Raw genomic sequence first — 16,331 nt, 5'->3', positions numbered from 1 at the left:
GTCTGGAGAACAGAAGGGAAAGGGTGGACAGGATCAAAACATTTAAATATGTTAAAGGGTTCAATAAGGTTCAGGAGGGAAGTGTTTTTAATAGGAAAGTGAACACAAGAACAAGGGAACACAATCTGAAGTTAGTTGGGGGAAAGATCAAAAGCAACATGAGAAAATATTATTTGACTGAAAGAGTAGTAGATCCTTGGAACAAACTTCCAGCAGACGTGGTTGGTAAATCCACAGCAACTGAATTTAAACATGCCTGGGAGAAACATAGATCCATCCTAAGATAAAATACAAGAAATAGTATAAGGGCACACTAGATGGACCAGGAGGTCTTTTTCTGCCGTCAGTCTTCTGTGTTTCTATGAAAAAGGTGCCGCCCAGGTGAAGCCTCTGTTTAAGGACAGGCGAAAGCGAATGGGTGCCTAAAGGCAAGGTTTCATTATCTCGCCCGCTTCCTCCCCGCTTCCTCCCAGCCCACGGACCCGGCCCTGCTGGGCGCCAGGACTGCCTGCGTATCACACAAAGGATGACTGTGTTTGTGGCTAAATAAATAAACAACCGGGGTTTGGCAGCCCCGGAGTTGCAAAGCCTGTCACAAAAAGCCCTTCTGCTCATTATTTTAGATCTGGTGAACCTCTTATGTTTTTTCCTGGCCAGAAAGGATCTGTGTAGATCCGTGGTTTTGCAAAGTTGGCAACTTTTAAGGTATATGGACTTCAGTTCCCAGAATTCCACAGTCCACTTGTATTGGCTGGGGGGAATTCTGGGAGTTGAAGTCCAAATTTGGTGGTTGGAGGAGGTCTGGGGGGGTTGAAGTCCATCCATCTTAAAGTTGCCATATTTCACAAACACTGGTATAGATATCAACACGGCTGCCCTTGTTTATCTTCCAGCAGACGTGGTGGGTCAATCCACAGTCATTGAATTTAAACATGCCTGGGATAAACATAGATCCATCCTAAGATAAAGTTGACCACAATCTCCTAATCCACAAATTAGAAAAAAATGGGGTAGGTTACAACACATGCAGATGGATAAACAGTTGGCTGTCCAACCGTACGCAACGAGTTGTCCTCAACGGTTGCAAATCCACATGGAAGAAGGTAGGCAGTGGGGTACCACAGGGTTCTGTCCTGGGCCCTGGACTCTTCAATATCTTCATCAATGACCTGGATGTGGGAGTAAAAGGGGAACTAATCAAATTCGCAGACGACACCAAGCTGGCAGGGGTAGCCAACACCCTAGAGGACAGGCTCAAAATACAGAAAGATCTGGATAGATTAACACTATGGGCCCACACTAACAACATGATGTTCAATGTCGACAAGAGCAAAGTCCTTCACCTTGGTAAAAAAAAACTGGACACACATACAGCCTGGGAGAAACCCCACTTAGCAGCAGTAACTGCGAAAGAGATCTCGGAGTCTTGGTGGATAATCAACTAAACATGAGCCAGCAATGTGCAGCAGCGGCCAAAAAAGCCAACACTATCCTAAGCTGTATCAACAGAGGGATACACTCCAAGACCAGGGAAGTATTAATACCACTCTACTACGCCCTGGTCAGACCACATCTGGAGTACTGCATCCAGTTCTGGTCACCACACTTCAAAAGAGACATTGAAACTCTGGAGAAGGTGCAGAAAAGAGCAACCAAAATAATTAGGGGGCTTGAAACCAAGACTTACGAAAAGAGATTGCGGGAACTGGGCATGGATAGCCTAGAGAAAAGGAGGGCCAGAGGGGACATGATAGCTGTATACAGGTATATGAGGGGTTGCCACAGAGAGGAGGGGGTCACTATTCTCCAGAGCACCAGAGGGCCGAACGAGGAACAAGGGCTGGAAGCTGACCAAGGAGAGATTCAACTTAGAAATAAGGAAGAACTTCCTGACGGTCAGAGCGATCAACCAGTGGAACAACCTGCCTGCGGAGGTTGTGAACTCCCCAACTCTGGACACTTTCAAGAGGAGATTGGACTGCCCTTTGGCTGGGATGCTATAGGATTCCTGCTCAGGCAGGAGGTTGGACTTGATGACCTGCAGGGTCCCTTTCAACTCTAACAATAAATAAATAAGTAAGATAAAATACAGGAAATAGTATAAGGGCAGACTAGATGGACCAGGAGGTCTTTTCCTGCCGTCAATCTTCTATATTTCTATCTCAAAAAAATCAAGGGGACACTCAGAGAATACAGCCTAGATCTGAATGAATGAAATATTCTCATGTACAAAGTTAAATGTGCACAACAGCATGTGAAATTGTGAATCAATGTTTCTTCCTATGTGGACAGTTTGGTTTCACAGAAGTTTGATTGACTTGGAGTTATATTGTGTTGTTTAAGTGTTCCCTTTATTTTTTTGAGCAGTGTAGATAGATAAATAGATAGATAAACAAATAGATAAATAGATAGATGATAAATAGATAAATATACTGCTCAAAAAATAAAGGGAACACTCAAATAACAAATCCTGGATCTGAATGAATGAAAAATTCTCATTGAATACTTTGTTCTGTACAAAGTTGAATGGGCACAACAGTGTGTGAAATTGATTGTCAACCAGTGTTGCTTCCTAAGTGGACAGTTTGATTTCACAGAAGTTTGATTTAGTTGGAGTTCTATTGTGTTGTTTAAGGGTTCCCTTTATTTTTTTGAGCGGTTGTATAATCATTGAGAAAGGATTCCTTCCCTGATAAAGCTACCATCCATTTGATTGACATTGAAATTAGAAATTAATAAATAGTCTCAAATACTGTAAAAAAGACAATGAGGGGCTGAGCACCCATCTCCCCTTCTGCTTTCGGGATAAAGACCTAGCAGCCCTCTCTTTTTAACAGAATAACAGAGCTGGAAGGGACCTTGGAGGTCCTCTATTCCAACCCCTTGCTTAGGCAGAGAAACCTGCATCACTTCAGACAAATGGTTATCCAACATCTTCTTAAACACAGTGTTGGAGCATTCAAACGTCTGGTGGCAAGCCATTCCACTGATTAATTGTTCTAACTGTCAGGAAATTTCTCCTTAGTTCTAAGCTGTTTCTCTCCTTGATTAGTTTCCATCCATTGCTTCTTGTTCTACGTTCAAGGGCTTTGGAGCAGAGGTCTCCAACCTTGGCAACTTTCTGAGGTGTGGACTTCAATTCCCAGAATTCCTCAGCCAGCAGGGACTAGCTGAGTCCCTGGGCCTGGCTGGCTGAGGAATTCTGGGAATTGAAGTCCACACCTCAGAAAGTTGCCAAGGTTGGAGACCTCTGCTTTGGAGATTAGGTTGACCCTCTCTTCTTTGGGGCAGCCCCTGAGATTTTATTTTATTATTTTATTTTATTATTTTATTTTTGATTGATTTGATTTCTATGCCACCTAACTCCGCAAGAACTCTAGTTGGCTATGGGAATGAAGCAATCCACAGGCCTTCACTCTTTTTCTATTGGATATAAATGCACGAGTTTTGATCACTCAGGAAGGCAGAAGATGGTCCCGTAAATAATCTGGTGAATCTGCTTGTGGTGAAAATGGAGGGGAGGGTGCTCACGCCGTGTGGCAAGAGAAAGCCACTCTGAGAACATGGCTCGCATGAAATCGGCCGATGCGGAGCCTCAGGAAGTAGTGCTTTTTATGGCAAAAGTTGATGGTGGAGGGAGAAGGCTGGCTGGGTGACTCTAGGCCAAGGCTAGGCAAAGTTGGCTCTTCTATGACATGTGGACTTCAACTCCCAGAATCCCTGAGCTAGCATGATTGGCTCAGGAATTCTGGGAGTTGAAGTCCACAAGTCATAGAAGAGCCGACTTTGCCTAGCCCTGCTCTAGGCCAATCAGCAGTAAGATTGGAGTTCTAGTCCGACCTTAGGCATGAAAGCTGGCTAGGTGACTCTAAGCCAATCAGCAATAAGTTGGGAGTTCTAGTCTCACTTTATGCATGAAAGCTGGCTAGGTGACTCTAGGCCAATCAGGAGGAAGATGGGAGTTCTAGTCGAGTCTTAGGTATGAAAGCTGGCTAGGTGACTCTAGGCCAATCAGCAGTAAGATGGGAGTTGTAGACCCACCTTAAACATGAAAGTTGGCTAGGTGACTTAAACCAATCACCAGGAAGGTGGGAGTTCTAGTCCTGCCTTCCCAAGTCTGCAGAACGGAGATGTCATTCGCTGTCATGGCAAACTCTTCCTTAAAATTCTTTATTTTATTTTTATTATAAATTTTATTTACAAATATAAATGCATAAGACAATACAAAAGACAGTACAAAGGAGGGAAAAAAAGGCAATACATACAAAAATCCTTTATTTTTAAAAGCCCTGGTGAAACCCCACCTGCGCTTCCTTTCTCGCACACCCTGTCTTAAGCACAAAGTGCAGGATCGGTTTCCAAACTTTCCAGGGCTGTAAATGCAAAAGGTGGGAGGCGGTGCCAGACGCCATAAAAAACTCTCCGTGTCCACTCCACCCTATTTATAACACTGGAGTGAATAAAAATTGCTCCCCCCCCCATGTTTGCAGCTGTGAGTCATCCAGAGGTTCTGTTGATCCTCGGAAGTGACCCTTCCAGGAAGAGGGGGGTGGCTGTTTTTAAGGCCTCGTTTCCTTTTTTTGCAGACGCTCAGTCACTGGGGACCGATCCCACCGAGTGGGCAGGGAAGGGCAATAGCAGAAATGTCTTCTGGTCACTTTTACATGCTGCCTGCCCATTCATCTGGCCTTCACCCACTCTGTTTTTTTTCTAATTTTTGTTTTCTGTTGCAATGGAATAGTTTGGGCAAATGCCAGCCCAAATATACACTGTTCCAAAAAATAAAGGGAACCCTTAAACAACACAATAAAACTCCAAGTATATCAAACATGGAGTGAAATCAAACTTCTGTGAAATCAAACTGTCCACTTAGGAAGCAACACTGATGGACAGTCAATTTCACAAGCTGTTGTGCACATTCAACTTTGTACCGAACAAAGTATTCAATGAGGATATTTCATTCATTGAGATCTAGGATGTGTTATTTCAGTGTTCCCTTTATTTTTTTGAGCAGTGTATTCTCCCCCTTGTACCAGAGAGGGAAAATAATAATAATAATAATAATAATAATAATAATAATAATAATAATAATAATAATAATAATAACAACAATAATAATTTATTAGATTTGTATGCCGCCCCTCTCTGAAGACTCGGGGCGGCTCACAACAACAATAACAATATAAAAATAATACAAATCTAACATTAAAAAGAACAAGTTAAAACCCATTATTACTAAAAACAATCAATGCTACACAATCACACCACACTCAAATGCTACAAGTCAGAAGGGGGGGGGGATTAGTCCCCCCATGCCTGGCGACGTAAATGGTTCTTCAACATCTTGCGGAAGGCCAGAAGAGTGGGGGCAGTTCGAATCTCCGGGGGGAGTTGATTCCAGAGGGCCGGGGCTGCCACAGAGAAGGCTCTTCCCCTAGGTCCCACCAGGACGAGGGGCAGCTGGTTTGGTTGGAGTTGGAGTGTTCCACACTTGGAGACTTAGGGGCTTCATGGACATACAGATAGAATAGAGTAGGAATAGAATGGAGTGGAATAGGAATAGGGATACGGATAGGTACAGGGATAGGAATAACAACTAGCCTGGCTATGTATATGAATGCATATGAATGGTATGTGTGCATGTTGTTCTGTTTATTTTATTTAAGTTTTAACCATGGTTTTAGTGTTTTTGACTTCTTTTTTATTGTTTTGTAATTTTTATTGTTTTAAGCCACCCTGAGTCCTTCCGGGTTGGGTGGAATAGAAGTCAAATTAATTAATTGATTAATTAACAAACAAACAAACAAACAAATAAATAAATAAGAATAGGAATAGAATGGAGTGGTGTGCAATGCAATCCAATGGAATGACATAGGAGTAGGAGTGGATATGGAAATGGAAATAATAGAAATAGAAATAGAATAGTAATTTGCTGAGGAATTCAGTCCCATGGATTTAAACGACATTTAGCTTATTTATTTATTTATTTATTTGTCAAATGTGTACAAGATAATAGATATAGTATAAACAAAAGCAAGGTAGGTACAGGTAAATTTGGACAACAGGACAGGGAGGGTAGGCACACTGGTGCGCTTATGCACGCCCCTCACAGACCTCTTAGAAACGGGGAGACTGTAGACTATTTAAGGTTAAAGTTTGGGGGGTTTGGGGAAGAAACCGCCGAGTCAGGTAGTGCATTCCAGGCATTGTTGCTGAAGTCGTATTTTCTGCAATCGAGTTTTGAGCGGTTTACGTTGAATTTGAATCTATTGTGTGCACGTGAGTTGTTGTGGTTGAAGCGGAAGTGGTCATTGACCAGTATTTTCCTTTCCAGTGGCAATTCTGTGCCATGCTTTTCTCCTTCCGTTGCAGGTCCTGGGAATTTCTAATTAATGTTTCCCCCTCTTCCTTAGAATTGAGGAACCTGAACCGTTGATCCCGGACGAATTGTTATTGATTACTAACAGCGGTCCTCGTTTTTAATTTTCTTCCCACACTGCCCAAAGCAGTTTGCAAGAGGGCACTTAAAAAATGGGGCCACATCAGGATAAAACTGACGACTCGAGCGAACTTCGAAACGCAGCTCATTTTTTAAAGAAGTACAAACAAACAAAAAAAGGAAAATAATTGGCATTCTTAGTCCGTCTCTTTGTCTGCTGTTTGCAGGCTGCTATTTACAGAAAGTCTCATCTCTAGTATATGTTGTGGTTGGCTCTGGCCCAGCTCCTGCCCCAAGGAATGTGGAGGTGGATGCAGGGGAAATATCAGTGATTTCTGACAGTCTCAAAATGGGTGAGCCGTGTGGTCGGGCAGTAGGAAAAGCAAGTAGGATGCTTGGCTGCATAGCTAGAGGTATCACAAGCAGGGAGAGGGAGACTGTGATCCCCTTATATAGAATGCTGGTGAGACCATATTTGGAATAATACTGTGTTCAGTTCTGGAGACCTCGCCTACAAAAAGATATGGATGAAATTGAACATGTCCAGAGACGGGCTACAAAAATGATGGAAGGTCTTAAGCATAAAACGTATCAGGAAAGACTTCATGAACTCAATCTGTAGAGTCTGGAGGACAGAAGGAAAAGGGGGGACATGATCAAAACATTTAAATATGTTCAAGGGTTAAATAAGGTCCAGGAGGGAAGTGTTTTTAATAGGAAAGTGAACCCAAGAACAAGGGGACACAATCTGAAGTTAGTTGGGGGAAAGATCAAAAGCAACGTGAGAAAATATTATTTCACTCAGTGTTCCCTCTAATTTTTTGGGGGGATGGGCGGAAAAGTATAGTGTCTGAGCGGCAGTCCCTTCGGGACTGGGCGGCACAAAAATAATAAATGGATGGATGGATAGATAGATAGATAGATAGATAGATAGATAGATAGATAGATAGATAATAAACAAACAAACAAACAAACAAACAAACCAGTATAAACAAACAAACAAACAAACAAACAAAAAACCCACCCTGTTTTGCCTCAGAGAATTTCAAAATAAAATACTGTACTGTGTGTCTATAATAGTGAGCTCATACTAGGGCAACTCTATCAATATCAAAATGCCACTTAAATAGTTGAGCTAGTTTCAAAGTAGATTTTGATTTTCTTTCTCTCTTCCTTACTCCCATTCTTTTTCTTTCTCTTTTTCTTCCTCTCTTTTTTCTATCTGTTTCTTTCTCTTCCTCTCTTCCTCTCTCTCTCCTTCCCTCTCACTCTTTCCCTCTCAGCTTCTGGGCAGGTTTGGAAACTCTGAGTTGATGATGATTTTTAAGTGAGCGATTGCTCACTGCTCAGCTTAGAGGGAACTATGATTTCACTGAAAGAGTAGTAGATCCTTGGAACAAACTTCCAGCAGACGTGGTTGGTAAATCCACAGTAACTGAATTGAAACATGCCTGGGATAAACATATATCCATCCTAAGATAAAATACAGGAAATAGTAGAAGGGCAAACTAGATGGACCATGAGGTCTTTTTCTGCCGTCAGTCTTCTATGTTTCTATGTTTCTATGGATATATGTTTATCCCAGGCAGGTTTAAATTCAGTTACTGTGGATTTATCTACCATGTCTTCTGGACGCTTGTTCCAAGGATCTACTCCTCTTTCAGTAAAATAATATTTTCTCATGTTGCTTCTGATCTTTCCCCCAACTAACTTCAGATTGTGTCCCCTTGTTCTTGTGTTCACTTTCCTATTAAAAACACTTCCCTCCTGGACCTTATTTCACCCTTTGACATATTTAAATGTTTCGATCATGTCCCCCCTTTTCCTTCTGTCCTCCAGACTCTACAGATGGAGTTCATGAAGTCTTTCCTGATACGTTTTATGCTTCAGACCTTCCACCATTCTTGTAGCCCGTCTTTGGACTCGTTCAATTTTGTCAATATCTTTTTGTAGGTGAGGTCTCCAGAACTGAACACAGTATTTCAAATGTGGTCTCAGCAGCACTCTATATAAGGGGATCATAATCTCCCTCTTCCTGCTTGTTATACCTCTAGCTGTGCAGCCAAGCATCCTACTTGCTTTCCTACCGCCAATATCATTCCAATATAATAATAACAACAGAGTTGGAAGGGACCTTGGGGTCTTCTAGTCCAACCCCCTGCTTTGGCAGGAAACCTTCCACCACTTCAGACAGATGCTTATCGAACATCTGCTTAAAAACCTCCGTCTTGGGGCATTCACAACTTCTGGTGGCAACTTCTGTTCCACTGATCAATTGTTCTAACTGTCAGGAAATTTCTCCTTAGTACTAAGTTGCTTCTCTCCTTATTTAGTTCCCACCCATTGCTTCTTGTACTATCCTCCTTTTCATTATTTAGACATACCCAATTCTTGCAATTCTGTTCTGTTTGTTAAAAATCCAACCGTGACCGGATCCATAGAAGCTTTTATTATGAAGCCACAGGGCAGCTGGACCAGAAACAGCTCAGAGGATGTAGGATTAAGCCCATTTCCTTGACGCCTACAGCCACCAAGCATTTTCTGCCTCTCAAACAGGATTTCTGAGAAATTAGGCAGGAAGTGACCGGATGTGATTTGTACTGAGCATAATGGATATCCTGGGAGAATAAAAAACAGCATGTTTGACCCCAACAGAGTGGGTCTTATTTTAAAACATTTGTGCTAGGATGTCTGCAAGGGTCTGCGAGGAGTTGGGCCTCTTATAAGTCTAATAAATTAAATTAAATTAAATGTGGGATGGGTACAAGGGGGCCAGATTTACTCTTTATGCCCTTTGATGATCGGAATATGTTTTATCAGTATTGATGTTTCTGGTCCTCAGTGTTCCATGCAGGATGGAAGGAAGAGGATAATTAAGGAAATGAGGATGTTTGGGGTCTGGAGAAGGGGGCTGTTTTGTGGTTATTTTAAGGGGGGGGTGTTATCCTGCAGCCAGAGCACTTTGTGCCTTTGAAAATCCTGGGGTTTTTTATAGCTTCAACCACAAGGAGCGAAAATCAATTTTCCTGCCAAAGCTTTAATGGAAACCTTACGTCATTAAGTGCCTGCAACGCAGACAGGAGCAGAGAGAAAGGGTTCTAATTTTTTGTCTTTTGAACTGGGGGGAAAAAACTATTTGGCATGGGCTCCCCAATAATTGTCTCCCCGAAAGTTAAATGCAACCCAACTCTAACTTGCTCTTAGGTGCCACCTTCTGGTTCCAAGACCAATTCAAGATCCCTTCCTTCCTTTCCTTTTCCTTCTTTTTCCTTCTTTCCTTCTTTCCTTTCCTTTCTTTTCTTTTTTTCTTTTCCTTCTTTTTTCTTCCTTCCTTCCCTCCCTCCTTTCCTTTCCTTTTCCTTCTTTTTCCTTCCTTCCTTCCTTCCCTTTCCATTCCTTTCTTTTCTTTTCCTTCTTTCCTTCCCTCCCTCCCTCTTCCTTTTTTCCTCTTTCTCATCTCTCTCTCACTCTAATAGCCTTCCTTCCTTCCTTTCTTCCCTTTCCATTCCTTTCTTTTCTTTTCCTTCTTTCCTTCCTTCCTTTCCTCCCTTCCTCTTCCTTTTTTCCTCTTTCTCATCTCTCTCTCACTCTAATAGCCTTCCTTCCTTCCTTTCTTCCCTTTCCATTCCTTTATTTTCTTTTCCTTCTTTCCTTCCTTCCTTCCCTCCCTCCCTCTTCCTTTTTCCTCTTTCTCATCTCTCTCTCACTCTAATAGCCTTCCTTCCTTTCTTCTCTTTCCATTCCTTTCTTTTCTTTTCCTTCTTTCCTTCCTTCCTTCCCTCCCTTCCTCTTCCTTTTTTCCTCTTTCTCATCTCTCTCTCACTCTAATAGCCTTCCTTCCTTCCTTTCTTCCCTTTCCATTCCTTTCTTTTCTTTTCCTTCTTTCCTTCCTTCCTTCCCTCCCTCCCTCTTCCTTTTTTCCTCTTTCTCATCTCTCTCTCACTCTAATAGCCTTCCTTCCTTCCTTTCTTCCCTTTCCATTCCTTTCTTTTCTTTTCCTTCTTTCCTTCCTTCCTTCCCTCCCTCCCTCTTCCTTTTTTCCTCTTTCTCATCTCTCTCTCACTCTAATAGCCTTCCTTCCTTTCTTTCTTCCCTTTCCATTCCTTTCTTTTCTTTTTCTTCTTTCCTTCCCTCCCTTCCTCTTCCTTTTTTCCTCTTTCTCATCTCTCTCTCACTCTAATAGCCTTCCTTCCTTTCTTTCTTCCCTTCCCTTTCCATTCTTTTCTTTTTCTTCTTTCCTTCCTTCCTTCCCTCCCTTCCTCTTCCTTTTTTCCTCTTTCTCATCTCTCTCTCACTCTAATAGCCTTCCTTCCTTCCCTTTCCATTCCTTTCTTTTCTTTTTCTTCTTTCCTTCCTTCCTTCCCTCCCTCCCTCTTCCTTTTTTCCTCTTTCTCATCTCTCTCTCATCAGCCTTCCTTCCTTCCTTCCTTCTATCTATCCATACATCCTATCCTATCCTATCCTAAATTGAATTAATAGAGGGATGCAATCTAGATCAAGTGAGGTACTAACATTGCATCCAGTTTTGGCCACCATGCTATAAAAAGGATATTGAGACTCTAGGAAAAGTGCAGAGGGGGGCAACCCGGATGATGAGGGGGCAGAGGCTGAAAAATACGACGAACGGTTACAGGAACTGGGCTGGCTAGTTTAGAGAAGAGAAGGGGAGACATGAGAGGCCCCCATGTGCAGCCCTGGGAGTGATAGCAATTGTAGTCCGTCCCATCTGAAAGGCCCCAGATTACAGCGGAATCTGGGTTAAACTTTATTGTGGAGTAGGAAAATAGCCGGAAGGAAGGAAGGAGGCACTGATGAGTAGAAGGCGAGGGGAAAGAGATAAGGGGAAGGGGCAGATAAGATCCAGGAGGGGAAACAGATGGAGAGGGCAGCTATGGATACGGATCGGTTGGCCGGTTGTACTAGGTGACCCGGAAAAACTTTGTAGGAGCTTTTTTGCTCCCTTCTTAAGCGGAAACGAGAATGTGAAGCCGAAACAATTCTACAGAATAGCAGTAGCACTTAGAGTTATACACCGCTTTGTAGTGCTTTACAGCCCTCTAAGCAGTTTACAGAGTTGGCCCCCAACAATCCTGGTCCTCATTTAACCCACCTTAGAAGGATGAAAGGCTTGAGCCTAGTGAAATTCAAACTCCTGGCAGTGGGCAGAGTCAGCCTGCAATGTTGTAGTCTAACCACTGTGCCACCACGGCCCTTCCTTCCTTCCTTCCTTCCTTCCTTCCTTCCTTCCTTCCTTCCTTCCTTCCTTCCTTCCTCCCTCCCTCCCTCCCTCCCTCCCTTCCTTCCTCCCTCCCCTCCCTTCATCCCTTTCTCCTTTCAATTCTTTTTACCCACTTAGATTCCTAAATCTAAGTGGGAAAGAAGCTAAAGCTGGCTGAGGAATTCTGGGAGTTAAAGTCAATAAATAATAATAATAATAATAATAATAATAATAATAATAATAATATCCTAATTGTGGAGAAAAAGAAAGTATGGATCATCAACATCGCAATCCCAGGAGACAGCAGAATTGAGGAGAAGCAGCTAGAGAAATGAGTGAAATACGAAGATCTAAAAATGGAGCTGCAATTATTCTGGCATAAGCCCGTGAAAGTGGTCCCAGTGGTACTTGGCACGCTGGGCGCAGGGCCAAAGGATCTCAGCGGACATTTGAAAACCATTGGAATTGACAAAATCTCCATCTGTCAATTGCAAAAGGCCACTTTACTGGGATCGGCAAACATAATTCGCCGCTACATCACGCAGTCCTAGGTGCTTGGGAAGCGCCCGACTGGGGATGAAATACGAAATCCAGCATAGTGATCTCGTTTGCTGTGTTGTACTGACATAATAATAATAATAATAATAATAATAATAATAATAATAATAATAATAATAATAATAATAATAATATATTAGATTTGTATGCCACTCCTCTCCGAAGACCAAGACTTAAGCTTGCCTAGTTTGAGTACCCAGGGGTCTTCAAACATGACAGCTTTAAGACTAGTGGACTTCAACTCCCAGAATTCCCCCTCCAGTTCTGCAAGATGGAATAATTAGAAGGCTAAAACAGTCCCGTTTTTGTGAAAAATGGGCCATTTTTCACCCTTTTTTTTTGCAAAAATTGGATGAGCAAAGGGTCTGGGAAGCCTAATGAGAGCTCCTGGGTGCTGGGGGACTGCAAAAATCCCCCCATTTTTGTGAAAAGGGCTCATTTTTCACTTGCTTTTCCTCCCACAAAAAATGGAGGCATTTTTGCCAGTCCCCAGGAGTTCTCTGTGGGTTCTTTTAGCTCACCTCATTTTTGGGGGGAAATGGGGGGAAAACAGCCCATTGTTTGCAAAAATATGCATTTTTGCCAGCACCCAAAAGTTGTCTGCAAGTGGGGGGGGGCCCTTCGGGACAGCAAAGATTACTCCATTCAGTGTATGATGGTGGATCGGAAATGACTGTTTTTAAATTAAATTGGGGGTTTTAGACTGTTGTTTATAGCTATCATTGGATTTCAGAATTGTATTGTTTTTCACCTGCGGTAAGCCAGCCCAAATCCTCGGAGAAGGACGGGATACAAATATATAAATAAATAAAGGACGGGAAATAAGTAAGTAAGTAAGTAAGTAAGTAAGTAAGACGCAACCATCATTTCCACCCTGTTTTGGGAGGTGGAGAAGCTGCGTCTTATATGCCGAAAAATATGGTAAGTTTTTCTGCAATTATGGAGTTGACTCCTTTCTTCTTCCTTCTTTGTTCCGCAGTGGACATCAGGGAAATCAAACAGATCCGACCCGGGAAAAATTCCAGGGATTTCGAACGTTACCCGGAAGAAGCCCGGAAGTTGAACTCGGAGTTGTGTTTCGTCATTTTGTACGGGACGGAATTCCGGCTGAAAACGCTGAGTGTTGCTGGTCAGTGGAGGGTAATGTAGCAAATGCTTTTTGTGTGGGGTGGGTGGGGGGGGACACATAAAAATGGATCAGAGATGAACCCCCTGATCCCCACAAAACATCACGCACACACCCAGCTTTGAAGGCCTTTCCACAAATCCCGTGTTATTAATACCGTTGTGTTGTCTTTTTTTTAAAGAAAATTTTTATTTACAAATACAGCGTTCCCTCGATTTTCGCGGGTTCGAACTTTGCGAAAAGTCTATACCACGGTTTTTCAAAAATATTAATTAAAAAATACTTTGCAGTTTTTTCCCCTATACCACGGTTTTTCCCGCCCGATGACGTCATATGTCATCACCAAACTTTCGTCCGCCTTTAATAAATATATATTTTTAATAAACTTTAATAAATAAACATGGTGAGTAATAATCTAAATGGTTGCTAAGGGAATGGTAAATGGTAATTTAGGGGTTTAAAGTGTTAAGGGAAGGCTTGGGATACTGTTTATAGCCAAAAATAGTGTATTTACTTCCGCATCTCTCCTTCGCGGAAATTCGACTTTCGCGGGCGATCTCGGAACGCATCCCCCGCGAAAATTGAGGGAACACTGTACATATAACAAACAGTGGACGTTACGTGACAAGTCAGTTTACATTTCACATGATATTCTCACTAATTCATTGTTGATATTAGTCTTCGGAGAGGGGCGGCATACAAATCTAATATATTATTATTATTATTATTATTATTATTATTATTATTATTATTATTATTTACAGTTTCTATACATCTTTTCAAATAGGTCTTTCCCTCTTTCCCCCTTTTTTCTTCCCCCCTCCGATATTTAAGCCTCTATTTCTTTCTCCTCAATCGTTACATATTTTACTTTAACTGTCTGTTTAGAATTTTTCCATTTTTCCATCCAACAGTAAAATCTTTCCCAGCATTTATAATAATTTGAATCTTCTTTATTTTTAAGTACATATGTTAATTTATCCATTTCAGCGCAGACTGTTATTTTTTCAATTACCTCTACTTCTTTCAGTATATCATCATTTTTCCATGCTTGTGCAGAAGCTATCCTCACGGTAGTAGTTATATGTAGCATTAAGTATAATTTACTTTTTTCTAGTTTCTCTTGTGCTATTCCCAACGTGTTGTTGTCATTTTTGATGTGTTAAAAGCACACAAGCGAAGGGTCTTCTGATTCATTGTTCTTGGTTTTAGCCAAAGGTAAGGTAGCCTTGGTCATAAAGAAGGTTTATCTTGGCAATACAGGTAATCCTTGGTCACTGCACAACTGGTTGCAAGTTGAAGACTACCTGTACTAAATGTAAGGACAGTATTAAATGTAATCGACAGGAAATATAGAATAGAGTAGAATAGAATAGAATAGTTTATTGTCCAAGCGTGATTGGGCACACAAGGAATTTGTCTTGGTGCAGATGCTCTCAGTGGACGTAAAAGAAAATATACATTTGTCAAGAATCATGAGGCACAACACTTAATGATTGTCATAGGGGTCAAATAAGCATTGAAGAAACAATCAGTATTAATACAAATCTTAAGGATACAAGCAACAAGTTTCAGTCATATAATCCTAAGTGGGAGAAAAAGGGTGATGGCAATGATGAGAAAAGTCTAGTAGAAGTAGAAGTGCAGGCTTAGTAAGACAGAGATAAAACAAATAAAAGACTGTCTCGAGGGACAGAAGAACATATACTTCATCCTTCTTAACCTCCATGATGTAAGAAGTATATGTTCTTTTGTCCCTCGAGACAGTCTTTTATTTGTTTTATCTGTTTTTAAATAAATATCTTGTTATAAAAAAATGACTAAGGCTTCTTCTATCCATCGACCTCCAGAGTTAAGGTCCTAACAGACTTTAATTTCCGTGACAACGTCTGCTGGAAGTTTGTTCCAAGGATCTACTACTCTTTCAGTCAAATAATATTTTCTCACGTTGCTTCTGATCTTTCCCCCAACTAACCTCAGATTGTGTCCCCTTGTTCTTGTGTTCACTTTCCTATTAAAAACTCTTCCCTAAACAGCTTAGAGAAGGCTGCAAAAGCACTGTGAAGTGGCATATTTGGGGAGTTATCGCCATGCGTCTGGAGCACATAAGTGAGAGAAAGTCTGGCTGGATGTAATTTTGGAGTCAGTTGCAACCTCCCCTGATCTAATTGCTGTTTTTAGCCGGAGTAAACATACCCTCTCTTTGATTACATCCTGCTCAAAGTAACGTAGATTACACGTTGCCTCTCCTACTAATAGCTTGCTATCGCATTCCTTAAATTACACTCACCTTTCTTCTGGCTTCCCAGGGTTAGCAGAAAAAAGAGAGCGGCCCTCTTTAGATGCCTCGACACGTGGTCCCCCACTTAGGACCACGATCGGAACTAGCCTCTTCGTTGCTAAGCTTGGAAGTTAAGGGAATTGTGTCCACTTTTACAACCTGTTTTTGAAGTCATCGTTAAGTGAATTTTAAAAGCTGGACATTGTTGTGGTTGGCTCTGGCCCAGCTCCTGCCCCAAGGAATGTGGAGGTGGATGCAGGGGAAACGTCAACATGTCATAGTCCTGTTTTATTGCCGACAGAGTCAGGTAGTGCAGTTTCCTCGGACGAAGAAGAAGGTGGGGGGTGGCTTGGAAGAGGGGGGCTTGGCACACAGCCCAGGAAGCCAATCTCCATTATCTTCAGTCGATTCAGGTGAGGAAGTGTTGGGACCCATGCATGTGCAGAATTATGCATAGAAGAGACCAATTGAGGACATATTACAGGAGATAAGAGAGGCCACCTGTGTTTGGGTGGGGCTCTAGTAATTAGAGCTGCTGATATAAATAGTAGCGTGTTGGTTTGGCCATTGTGGAAGAATATCTGATCGCAGTTCTTCAGGACCGGGCCTTGCTGTTTTCCGGACTTTGTTGATTTTTCACAACTTTGAAACCAAAGCAGAGCAAAGTGTGTGTGTCTCACTTTGTTGGAAGAAGGAGGGCTGTGATGTT

General features: G+C 41.9%; 1 protein-coding gene across 1 annotated transcript in view; it reads left to right on the top strand.

Moving 5' to 3' along the window:
- Positions 1 to 16,331, top strand: part of LOC139165262 (1-phosphatidylinositol 4,5-bisphosphate phosphodiesterase gamma-1-like) — an 82,736-nt gene that overhangs the window by 6,081 nt on the left and 60,324 nt on the right. The window contains exon 3 of the mRNA XM_070748398.1: positions 13,195 to 13,344. Within this exon, the coding sequence (XP_070604499.1) occupies positions 13,195 to 13,344 (150 nt within the window). The remainder of the gene's footprint in view (positions 1 to 13,194; positions 13,345 to 16,331) is intronic.

Source organism: Erythrolamprus reginae, chromosome 3 (genome assembly GCF_031021105.1).
Source record: "Erythrolamprus reginae isolate rEryReg1 chromosome 3, rEryReg1.hap1, whole genome shotgun sequence".
Classification (NCBI taxonomy): Eukaryota; Metazoa; Chordata; class Lepidosauria; order Squamata; family Dipsadidae; genus Erythrolamprus; species Erythrolamprus reginae.
Note: the sequence above shows the minus strand (reverse complement) of the source record. Positions and strands in the feature narration are given on the sequence as shown.